At 47.9% G+C, this 12,591-nt stretch overlaps 1 protein-coding gene across 1 annotated transcript; it reads right to left on the bottom strand.

Moving 5' to 3' along the window:
• Positions 1 to 10,600: 10,600 nt before the first annotated feature.
• Positions 10,601 to 12,376, bottom strand: KPRP (keratinocyte proline rich protein). The gene has a single exon (XM_047083650.1). The coding sequence runs from the start codon at positions 12,359 to 12,361 to the stop codon at positions 10,601 to 10,603; it is 1,761 nt and encodes a 586-aa protein (XP_046939606.1). The 5' UTR covers positions 12,362 to 12,376.
• Between the last annotated feature and the right edge of the window lie 215 nt (positions 12,377 to 12,591).

Raw genomic sequence — 12,591 nt, forward strand, 5'->3', positions numbered from 1 at the left:
GAGAACATGGTTTGAAGTCTTCACTGAAATGTCTCAGCAGTGCAGGCAGACCCAAGAAAGATGACCTTGCTCCTTTCTGCCTCTATTTCTGCTCTTCTTGGCTCAGAATCCACTTCAGCAGCAGCCTCCAGATGACTGACTACTCCCTCCACAGCAGCTGGAGCCCCCCAAGGGCTGGCTGCAGCAGTCAGAGCTCTGGTGCCTGTGGCGGTGGGATCTGCGTCGCCTGTGGTGGCTCAGACAGCAGCCACCACCAGAGCTACAGCAGCCACCACCCCCGGAGCTACAACAGCCCCCGCCCCCAGAGCTACAGCAGCCTCCACCCCCAGAGTTGGAGCCACAGCAGGAAGAGACTGGAGGGCACTTTGGGGGACACTTGGGGGGGCACTTGGGGGCAGGACACTTGGGGGGGCATTTGGGAGGGGGCTGGCACTGCTGCTGGTTCTGCTGGCAGGACATCTCTTCAGGCAGGGTCAGGAGCTGAGGGAGAGTCACACAGTCAGATCCAGGACACAGAGCCCAGAGCCCCCCACCCCACCCCTTCCTGTTTTCAGTATCATTTCTAGCGCCTTATTTTGAAAGTCTTGAGATCAGACATAAAATCATCTCTGACATTTTTATCACTCTTACTGGTGTACCACATGTCTTCTTTCACACAGTCACATTTCAAAGCCCATTTGTCAACAATGTCACCTCCAAATATATAAAGAAAGTTGATGCTCATTACCACTTCCTTGGTGTCAGAGAAAAAGACATGAAATAAATTGACCCCAGGCCAGCATTCATTTTCCCGTGTCACCAAGAATCTTGCAAACATCCAGTTTAGGGACCATTTTAGCACAGAAAGCCTCTTCAAGGAAAAAGCAAAAACATTCTCTCTTGGAAGGATTTCTGATATGTTTTTGGTTTTGCAGAATATAGAAAATCACAATTGCAAAGGGCCTTGGAGTTAATTTGTCCCAACCGACTCAATTTATAAATGAAGAAACTGAAAGGAAAAGAGGCAAATCCACTATCCCAGTGCTATTCACTAGCTTGTCACAGTTCCATTCTCAGACTCCTCGACTCCAAACCCAGTGCTCTAATCCATGTAGTCCCCCTCCCACGGCCTGTTTTCCAGGAACATCCCAGGGCTTCTCAGCTCCAGTGTGCCCTCAATTCCCAAGAATTCTTGTTGGAGTCTAAACAGATCCACAGGTGTCTCTGATTCTCTCTTCTCTTAAGTACCAACATCCTCAACACACTGTTCCTGCACTTGGGCCCAGCTGTATTTCCAAAACTATATTCCCACTATGTAACCCACTCTAGCATAATCTAGCCATCAATGTTTTTATTTCCTAACACCAGAGAAACACACCCAGCTACTGCTGTCTCTAAAACTCTAGCGTATAGCACACAAATCTTCCCAGTTGCTTTCAGTCTTTCTCACCCATCCCACCCTGGCCCTCCTGATTCAGATTTTCTGGGTCCTCATCCTTGTCCTTCAAACCAGAGCCCAAGCCTCTGTCCCCTGCTCTGTCTGAGCTCCCTCTGTAGAAGGCTCTGCTCTCTTTCCCAGGGGCACTTACCGGTGCACAGGCAGCACTGGGTCTGTCAGTACCTCAGGAGAGGAGTGCATGGAGGGGCTCTGTTCCCAAGTCCCTTTTATCCTGGCCTTGGGCTCTGCCCCAGCCTGTGAGACAGGACCTGGGGATGACAGGACCGCCTCCTGCCACCCACATGGTCCTGTGACAGGTGATGAGTGGCAGCTCCTCCCTGCCTCCCTCTAGGGACTCAGGGTAGCTCCTCCCAGCTAGGAAAGTACCTGTTTCCAATGGGGACTGTGGTAGGTAGAAATGGACATATTCATTTCTGGAGTCCTCTGCTGCCTTTTTTCTATGGAAAGATTTTCTATTCATGCTTAAGGACCTGGTCACACAGCCTCTCCTTTCTTTCCACCTTAGATAGTAATTTTCTATCCAGACCTTTGTGGGTGGGTTTTTTAATGTTTTTATTATAATTTTAGTTAGTTAACAAACAGTGTTATATTAGTTTGAGGTGTACAATATAGTGATTTAACACTTCCATACAACACCCACTGCTCCTTACAGCAAGTGCACTCCTTAAATCCCATCACCTATTTTATCCATTCCTCCCTTCGCCCACCATCAGTTTGTTCTCAATAGTTAAGAGTCTGTTTCTTGGTTTGTTTGTCTCTCTCTTCTTTTTTTTCTTCCCCTTTGCTTGTTTGTTTTGTTTCTTAAATTCCACATATGAGTGAAATCATATGGTTCCATTTGGACCTTTGGATCTACATGGCTTGTGTGAAAATCTACAGGTCTAAGTTGGTGGGCGGGGGGGTGTGGTTACTGTATAGCATAATGGTTGAGAAAAGAGGCTTTAGGGACCTCACCAGAGTATTCAACTTCTTTGAACCTCACAGCTGGTGGGGAGGGGGTTGTGTTTGATACTGTCATCTACTGGGTAGAAGCCAGAGGTGCTAGTTAACACCCTACAATGTGCTCCCATGACAGAGAATTATTCCAACCAAAATGTCACTAGTGGTAAGGGCAGGAAACCCTGCTTTACTGCAGGAGATTCAGACTCTACTCACTGGAAACACCTCCAGGATTTCTGACTGAACAAAACAAACCTCTGAAGAATGTGATGAGATGCTGTGGAAAGAAATGATTAGTTAACTGATTGCCCAATCCAGCTTTCTTATCCAGGCTGGCTCCAGTCACAAGGCCTTTCTGTGACGAAGGGCCTAACCTCGACTCAATCCTTAAAAGTATTTCTGATTAATTGAGAGCCTCCCCTCCCTGGCACTTCCTCTTCTCCTGGCTGACCCAAGGAACCATGCTGCTGGCAAACTGGCGGGGCGGCATCAACACAGTGATGACCATTTGTGATAGCGCCTCCTCTCACTACCCTGGAAGCCAACATTGGCCCTGACATCTGAGCAAACTGTCCCCAAATCCCTTCTTCCTAGAGTGTCCCACCTGAGCCTTTCCCACCACCCATCACTCCAACCTGCTCCCATCTGCCCTCCAGCATCCCTTCAGTCCTCAATCCTGCTCCTCTGTGCCTCCCCTGGCTTGCCCCAGCTGACAAGTTCCCCACTTTCATTCATGTTTGTGCTCTCCCTCTGCCTGTCCACCCAACCAGCCTTTACTTGGACCTGGACTTAGCCTGGCTTTGCAACCAACCTCATCTGATAGGCCGATTGTCATCTCTTCCCTGTACTTCTCTCCTTAGGGGTGACATCTCACTGCTAAAGGCAATGTATTTGTAGTGCTTTGTAGTATACAAGGTATATATAACTTAAATGATGTATTTAATCCTCAGAGTGACACAAGCGTATTTTTCTTTTAGCCACATTTTATAAATGAAGGAACCTTGTGTCAGGGAAACTGCCAAAGCTAAGACCTCTCTACTAGTAAGTGGTGGAGCTGGGGTCCAAATCCTGTCTCAGAATGCCTCTCCTATGCCCTTTCTATTCCTGTGTACTGGCTCACAGTTGCACACCTCCTGGGGCCTTTTTTTCCACATATTGAGCTCAGTTCCCCTCCCTTTCTTACACTGTCTGGGATGCCCACCAAAACATCTCCATTGCTGAATTTGTTCTTATCTCCAGAGCTGTTTGTATATTTTAATATGTTGTATATATTTTTTAATTTTTTTTTCAACGTTTATTTATTTTTGGGACAGAGAAAGACAGAGCATGAACGGGGGAGGGGCAGAGAGAGAGGGAGACACAGAATCGGAAACAGGCTCCAGGCTCTGAGCCATCAGCCCAGAGCCCGACGCGGGGCTCGAACTCACGGAGCGCGAGATCGTGACCTGGCTGAAGTCGGACGCCTAACCGACTGCGCCACCCAGGCGCCCCTGTTGTATATATTTTTAAAACATGTCCATTTTTATTGTGTTTTCATCTGCTAGAATATCAGTTCCTTGAGAATAAGCATTTTTATTTCATTCACCAATGTGTCCCAAGCACCCAGAATAATGCCTGGCACACAGTAAAAACTCAGTATTTGAATAAATGTTTATTGAATATGGGAGTAACAGTGTGTTCCATTTCCACACAGTTGTGACAATCAAATTATCCTCTTTATTTCTAGCCAGAAATGGTTTCCATCCATTGGATTTAAGCTCTTGAGTTCTACTGTTCCTGAAATAAAGCCTTATAAATAAAAGAAAGCAACATGCTACTCCTTTTAAGGGGTGCCTGGGTGGCTCAGTCAGTTGAGTGGCTAACTTTAGCTCAGGTCATGATCTCATGATTTATGAGTTTGAGCCCCACATGGGGCTCTGTTCTGGCAATGCAGAAACTGCTCCCCCCCGCCCCGCCGCCCCGTCCCTCTCCTACTTGCTCGCTTGCACATGAACTCTCCTCTCTCAAAATAAATAAACTTTAACAAACAAACAAACAAACAAACATTATTCTTCTTTCCACAGTAAGGGAGACCAAGTTTTGGAGCAAGATAAACCTGGGCTTGGATTCTAGCATTATTAGATAGATCTTAGATGTGTGACCAAATTAGTTAACCTCACTAGATTTGTGTGAGTGTGTGAGTGTGTGTATGTGTGTGTGTGACACTGTTTATAAATTGGAGGAAATAATATCTTTTCAAGTTGTGAGTATAAGGAAGGATGTAAGTTTCCTGTCTCCAGTGGTGTCTGACACATAGTGGAATGACACATCATCCTCCAGCCTCACTCCCATTTGTGCACTGTCTGCACCACTGCCTGGACCAAGCACAGCAACACTATCATGACTAATAATGAAGAACAAGAGCTCAATCACCATGTGCCACACTCGCCCCATGCTAAGATTTTAATCAACCAAACTTCTCTGTATGTGTGGTTCTCCATGCATCCACTCATCTACAAGTAGAGGAGATCCTTAACTTAAACTCAGAACTTCACATTTATCTTAATTACATTTTATCTTGTCAGATTAGGTCCATTATTCTAACCCATGTTAAATAGGACTCTGTTCTTCAATCCTCCCTCATAACTTGAAGTCACTTGAAATTTAGGTCAGCTTCCTCTCAAGTTTTTTTCTAAAATATTGATAAGAAGTTTATTAGAGCAGGGTAAGATGGAGTCCTGGCACCATACCTGGTTAGGAACCAGGAAAGATGCTCAAGTAAGGAGGAAATACTTCTCTCTGGGTTATCTGTCATGATGTCAGTTTAATGACAGTATACCTGTTGTTATCTCTTCCTGGAACACTCTCCTCCTTCCTCCATTCATCAGATAACTCCCACTGGGGGAGTAGGTACCTCCTCTAAGGACTTGAGTCACTTAACTGCCTCTTCTATAGGTTTCCATGGTGCCCTGTGCCTCACATGTTGAAGCTCTCATAAGCTCTATTGCCTCTCAAACTCCTTGTGGGCAAGACAGTGTCTGCCTTGCTCACCATCGTATTTCCAAAACCAAGCACAGTTCCTGACAGATAGCTAGGTCTCAATTAATGTTTGTCAGATGAATGGATATGTTGATACAAGTTGGTAAGTGGTTTTCTTTCTGACAGATATAACATTTGAGAATAGAGGAAAGATGTTAACACAACTCAGGGTTCCTATGACAAGATGTGAGGATAATGATGGGTGGGTTTAGCATAGCTTGGGTAATTCCTAGGTTTCTAGATACTTCTAGATTCGCCTTCCAGGTCAGGAAGCTTCATATTTTGGAGGAATGAGTTTGATGGTCCCTGGTGGTGGGGAAGCACATTGATCACAGGCATCACCCTCTCTTCCTAACTAGTTTCAAGCCATGGGCATGTGGATCTTCTGGGATGTCCCATCAGGCCAGAAATCAGGAGTATGTTATAGCCAGGGACAAAGTCTTGTTCACCACCTGGATATTCTTCTATATGTTATGAGCATTGCCTGTCTTCTGATTACTACTATCTACCTATCCACTCCATTATAAAGAGCTGAGCTATTCCCTTATTCATAACACTTCTATTTGTTTATTCATCCAGGACTATTCTAGTCTGCAGGACAAACTATGGAATGTGGAATTTCTCCCTCTTAATGCTTAGGTAATGCCTAGGTAAAGGAGAAATATACCAAATATACCGTCTCCTAGTATAGTATCTGTAACATATATCAGACAACCCCGCTACTTCAGCCATGCTCAAGAGCCCCATTCTGGGTATTTTAGGTGCCAGTGTTTGGGGATTTGAGAGAAAATAAGAGACTGCTTGGTCTTGTAGTGCCCCTAGACTGAGGAGTAGAATATTTGACTCTCACATAGAGTAATTACATAAAACTTCTCACAAAAACCAGTTTGTATTCAGCCCCATTTTTGCCACCATGTCCACCTCCTCCTCATGCTGTGGCCAGATGTGTGCAAGTTTCAACTCTCCTTGTAGGTATTGGGTAGCACATACCCCTAGGTATTCACTATAGCAATGGTTTCTATCTCCAGCTGATCAGAATAAGTTTCAAATTGAGGTCCCAGATTCTTCCTCTATAAATTCAATTTAAGTTGGTCTTGGATGAATCCTGGGGCTCTTTAAGTGTCTTTAAGTGGGTTCCCAGGTCATTCCACATTGCCTAGTATCTGTGGCAGAGAGGAACTGTGGCTAACCCACCTTGTCTGGAAGTAACTTCTGAGAATATCTAGTGCAATCCCTCATTCTGCAAGACACTAATCCCAGGGAAGGAGGCTTAGAAAAAAGGAAAGGATAGAGAATTTCAGACAGATATAAGCAGGATTCCAGGGTGGGAGGCATGGTCTTTAGACCCAATCTCTCTTACATTCACTCAGACTAACTAGCCCCTCATCTCTGGAAGCTGGGCCCTGTTACTGGATGTCAAGGAGTCTGGCCGACCTCTGCCTCACTGTGACTGCCCAATGCATTGGCATTTCTGGGCAATGGTGCCAAACTGAACTGGAAACAATGCTATACAGCATGTGCACTGCCTCAGATTAGTAGTGTGATATTCAAAAGGAGATTATTTCACAGGCCTTTGAGTACCTTTAAAGGGCTTTTATAAACAGTCTTCTTTGCTCTGAAATTCCAATCCTCAGCCCTGTAAGTTTTGTTCAAATGGTTAATAAAAAAGGAAAAGGCGGAGAACTGAGAGGTAGGTCATCCATGAAAGAGTGGAGGGTAGGGAGTGGAAGGGATGACTGGAAAGGTCATCCAAAGCCAAGATTGAAGGGCCATAGGTATATCTTAAACCACACTCCTGAGGTTGCAGTCCCCATTGCCACATACATCTTGGAAACTCCAAGCTTTAAAATAGACAGACATATAACAGCAGACCCATAGACACATGCAATGTAATACAAGCCCACAAAAGAATATGAAGACACACATACTCACAAACAGCCCTTTCTTCATAGCTGCCACAGAGAGGCTGTTAAGTTTTCACAGGTGGCCTAACTGGAAGCTCAAGCCTGGGCATCATATCAGAGGAGGTGGAGGACCCAATTTCAGACTAGTGCCCCAGGAGAGAGGAGTGTTTGGCTGTCAGCTCCTCTGGATACAGAGATGTCACTGGGGTTGGTTCATGCACCGTCCTGGTCTGTGAGGGAGCCTCAGGCCCAGCCTGACTCACCCAAAGACCTCCCTATTCTACCATCATCTAATCTCTTTCCATATCCAGGCTAGGTATCCTGGGGGCCAGAGTCTATCCTCAGAGAACAGTGCATGTAATGGATCATTGCAACAAAGAGCCTCTGTGTTGACCTATACCTTGAGCCTAAGGAGGATGGGGTTTCCTAGGAAGGAATGCCCTTGTCTCCCAGCCAGGTCTGTGTTTCTTCTGTATCTTGAGGGAATGGACTTCTCCCCACTTATCCTCCAGACAAGAAGGTCCTTGTTTAGGGTGTGCTTGAGAGAACAGGGGGAGAGATCTAATGAGAATCCTCATCTGAGTCCTTCAAGCCTTTCCCCATCCCCACCCAGGGGCCTGGGTGATAGAAAAATAGGGGTGTCTTGGCCTTGCCAGGCCACTGGGGCCTGTGCCACAGAGCAGATATAGTCCTAGAGCAACCTAGATTTGAAGAGAAGAGGCAAAAGTAAAACTGGTGAAAATAACCTGTCCAATAAATGAGATCACTCCAAAAGTGTGTTGGAAAAATAACTGAGTTGATACAGGAAAGAACTCTGGAAGAGGCAGGGACTGTGACTGAGATGAAAGGTGCCATATGTAGTAGGAGACAGGAAGGTAAGCTTAGAATTGAGTCTGGCTGTGTGACTTTGGCCTGTGTGCTTAGGTTTCCAGCTCTGCAAAATGGTGAGATAAAAATGTCTGTGTGATGGGCTATTATGGAAATCAAAGGATGTCTATATCTATGTCTATATCTTTATCATCTATATCTATCTATCTATCTATCTATCTATTCTACCTGCATACTAAACTAGTAACAACAAAACATTACTGGGCATCAGAAACATGTGGAGGGCTGGCTAAAACCCAGCTTTCCTTACCCAGAGTCTCTACTTCAGTAAGTCTGGGGTGATGCGTTTGCATTTATCACAAAGTCCTAGGTGGTGCTGATGCTGCCAGTCCAAGTTCTACACTAAGAACCTATACTCTAGGCTGTAAGCTGTCTGAGAGCAAACAAGGGTTATCTATGTCCCTTTTGCCAGTGACTACCTGGCAGGTAAGCAATGAATATTTGTCAATAAAAAAATGAATGTACAAATGGACTTCACATAAAGAAACTTAGTTTTCCTTTCCCAGGTGTCTCTTAGGTCTCCACTCTGACACTGCAGGACCAGATCCTGGGGCGAGGGAAAAGTGTCCTCAGAGCCAGGCCCTAGATCTGTGGTGCCCAACTGTGGAGCTGGAGCTGAGCGTCCAGGCAAGGGTCACCCCCTGGTGTCCTCTTCAGAGGACCCCTTTTATCCTCTATAGGCCCTGGTGGCCTCAGGGCACTGTCTCCCTTTGGGGAAAGTCTTCCCTCAAAAGCATTCATTCCATAGCACCCTTCTTGTTGCAGGTTTCTCGCACAGAAAGTTGTGACACTGAGGCTTTCTTTCCAGGAAGCAACTTTATTTGTCCCAGCACTGGCTCAGTTGGGTTTGTACCCGAAAAACTGAGACCAAATGCCACATGGCATAGTCTTGTATGCATTTTCTACTTCTTTGTCTCCCATATATGAGTAATGTATAGACATACAGTCTGATTAGGTGGTCTCATGTTACATGGTCATGAGGGATGTCACTTAGGCACATAGCCAGGCTGCCTTCCTGTATCTTGAGGACTTTTCTCACCACATTCCTTAGGGATGGGACTCTACCAAAATCTCAGGGAGGGAGTGGGAGGAAAAGGCACCCTCTCTCTCCTGCGCCTCCAAGCCTCACCCTTATGCTGTCAAGACCACCATGCCAAATGGGATTCAAGAGATGTAGAGGAATGCAGAGGCAGCCTCAGATGCTACCTTTTCTATGATGTTAAAAAAAAAAAGTAAAGAAAAGAAAAGTACAGTTTAACCTGAACAAAAGAAGAGTGTATCCTGTGTGGAATATCAGAGATCCTCCAGTTCTCCTCAAGCTCCCCTCCTCCTACCGACTCCACAGACTGCTGGGTGACCTGTCTAGCCTGGACCTGAGAGCTTTAACCCAGATTGAGAAGCAAGAGTTATTTTTCTTGTTCTCTCATTCCTCCTGCCTTTTATCCATATTCTCCTACCAGACTCCAGGACACTGAGGGGAGACAGAAAACCCACAAGGAAGCCCACTGGTTAAGGAAAGCTCAGACCATGGGTACAATAAACTCAAGAAAAAGAGTAATAAAGAAGCTTATCCCAGTCTTTTTTCAATAAACCCAGCATTGATTTTGAAAGAAGACGAAGATAAAGACGAAGATGAAGACGAAGAAGAGGAAGAAGAAGAAGAAGCAGCTTATCCCAGAGAGTCAGGAAGGTGTAAAAAAAAACAGTCATTATGCAGGACTCAGGCTATGAGAGTATCGTCTTTATTGTCACATGGCCTCCTTCTGTCCTCAATCCTGGGTCTGCCTATCAGGATAGATCATGGCTCAGGCTGCCAACCCACACACTTGGCTGAGCAGCTTCCTGCCAAAGGAGGAGCACGGGACTTTAGGGATATTCTCACTCCATTTTAATGGGAGTTTACAACCTAGTTGGGCAGGGAAAGGTAAATAATTCAAGAGATGTTGCAGACAGTTGCCAAATGGTTGGTGTGGACAATGCAATGAGTTCTAGGAAGTCAGTGCAGGTTACTGTGACTAGGAAAAAACAGAAAAGACTCCAAAGAAAAGGTCTTGAAAGATGGTCTGGATTTCAGAGGCTGGGCATAGCAGAGAAGTGGTCCCTGTAAGGCGGGGTGGGGTAGGGGTGGTGTGGAGGTGAGCAGAGACTTGGAGGCAGGAACATCCTGTGGCCCTGGTGGCCAGGCTGGTCTAGCTAGAACTGAGGGTTCTTATAGGGGAAGATCCAGATGTGAGGCTGGAAAGGTGCCTGGCACCCAGGTGTGGATCCTGAGATGGCAGGCAGTGGAGTTCCAACATCACCTCTGCAGCAGGGAGCCTCCAACTGCCTTTGGAGAGAGGCACATAGGGACATGTTGGAAATCGAGGTCTGACATTTTCAGGGCAGAAAGCAGGGATGTCTCAGCCATGCTTCTTTAAAAATAAGCACCCTTTGTTCCAGCAGAAGGACCTCCTTTTACTCCAACATAGGGGCCTCCTTGGTCTCCACAATCACTGACACCCTGTGGCTCTGGAATCATATCACAGGGTCCACAGCTGTCACCACTTCCTTGCCACTGGTTATAAGCAGCTGGGTCGCAGCTTGGAGCCTCGGTGTCCAGGCGGCATGGGCTGGACTCATGACAGCCCAGGTCCCCCGGACATGGGATTGGATTGGGGCCTGAGCAAGGGCTGGGATCGCACGGGGGCTCCACACAGGGCTCTGGGCTCGGGCACGGCGCTGGAAGGGGAATTGGCTCCGGGAGTGAATGAGGTTCTGGATGCTCATAGGGCTGTGGACACGGACGCCATTCGGGAAATTCACGCTGCGCTGGGAAACGACGTGGGGCTGGACGTGGCTCTGGACACAGACAGGGTTCAGAGAGTCGCCGCGGTGGAGGACACGGACGAGGCCCTGACCTCGAGCTTGGCTCTGGGCGAGGATACAGCCGCGGAGCAGGACGTGGGCATGGACAGGGGGCAGGGGGTGGGCATCGATGCAGCGGCGGCTCTGGACTTTGGTCCCGACGCCGCGGTGGACAGAAGCTTGGGAGTGGACGTGACTCTGCACGTGGCCTCAGCTCCGGGCAGAAGGCACCCCAGGAGGGTCGTGGGGCACAACTCTCAGAGCAGCGTCTGATGGGAGGAATCTGAACAGGACACTTTTGCGGGGGGACCTGCTTGGGGCAGCAGGGGGAAGAAATCTCTATCCGGCACTTGGGACCACATCTCTGAGAGCAGCCTGAAGTGCGACCCCGAGGACAGCCACTGCTATAGATGGGCTCCGAGCGGCGCGGAGGGGTGCAGTAGTTATAGGAGCCCGAAGAGCACGCTGATGACAGGCAGCCGCTGTAGTAGGGCTCAGACCGTCGTGGTGGGGAGTAGCTGCGGTAGGAAGGCTGCAGCTGGCGAGCAGGGAGGCATCTGGTGGAGCTCCGCGAGCGACGCTGTGCGGTGAAGCTCCGGTAAGAGCCAGTGGCCTGGCACTGGGGTGCGCAAGTGCTAAATGCAGCCCGGGACTGGCGCTGGGAGGCGCAGTCGCCGTAGTAAGCCCCAGATCGGAACTGCGGGGCACAGGTGCTGTAGGAAGCCTGGGACTGACGCTGCGGGGAGCATCTGTTGGAGGAGCCCTGATACTGGCACTGAGTGGAGAATCTTCCCTGAGTCTGGGAAACTGGGGGAGAAGCCACGTAAGTCTGGACAGGCTGAGGAGCTGGACAGGGTATGTAGGTCTGGACTGGGCATTCCACATAACAAGTTTCTGTATAATAAACTGGAGCACATTCCATATAGCAGGTCTGAAAAGGGCATGGGGCTTCACAATGCACATAGGAAACCTGAGGCTGGCATGGAGCCTGGCATTGAACACAGGAAATTTGAGACTGGCTTGAAGCCTGGCTCTTCCCTTGGGTGGTCTGGGACTGGCTTGAAGCCTGGCCCTTCACTTGGGTGGTCTTAGACTGGCATGGAGCCTGACACTTCACCTGTGTGGTCTGGGACTGGCATGGAGCCTGGCATTTTACCTGGGAAACTTGAACTGGGCATGGTGCGGGGCACTCCACAATTTGCATCTCACAAGGTGCTTGGACCACAACCTGGCTCCTGGCACTGGGATTCTGGGAGGGATAGAAGGAGGAGCCCTTCACACAGCACTGGGGGAGTGACATGCAACACTGAATCTGCTGCTGGTCACACATGGTTCTGATGCAGGCAGGTGATAGGACCTGAGGGTAGAAAGACCAGTGTTAGGAGCATGAGCTGTTGAGAAAAAGGAGACAAAACCAAGGGGAAGACACCCTGCTTCTTCCCTGTCCTTTCCTCTCCAACTCTCAACCTTTACCGAAGAACACTTCTGAGTTAGATGGACTCAATATTAGTTACCGCTGCCCATGAGACCTGCCTTGGATCTACCAAAGGACCTGAGGTC

This window comes from Lynx rufus, unplaced genomic scaffold, assembly GCF_022079265.1.
Source record: "Lynx rufus isolate CCGP_SWC_20201006 ecotype Redwood Valley unplaced genomic scaffold, mLynRuf1.p SCAF_2, whole genome shotgun sequence".
Classification (NCBI taxonomy): Eukaryota; Metazoa; Chordata; class Mammalia; order Carnivora; family Felidae; genus Lynx; species Lynx rufus.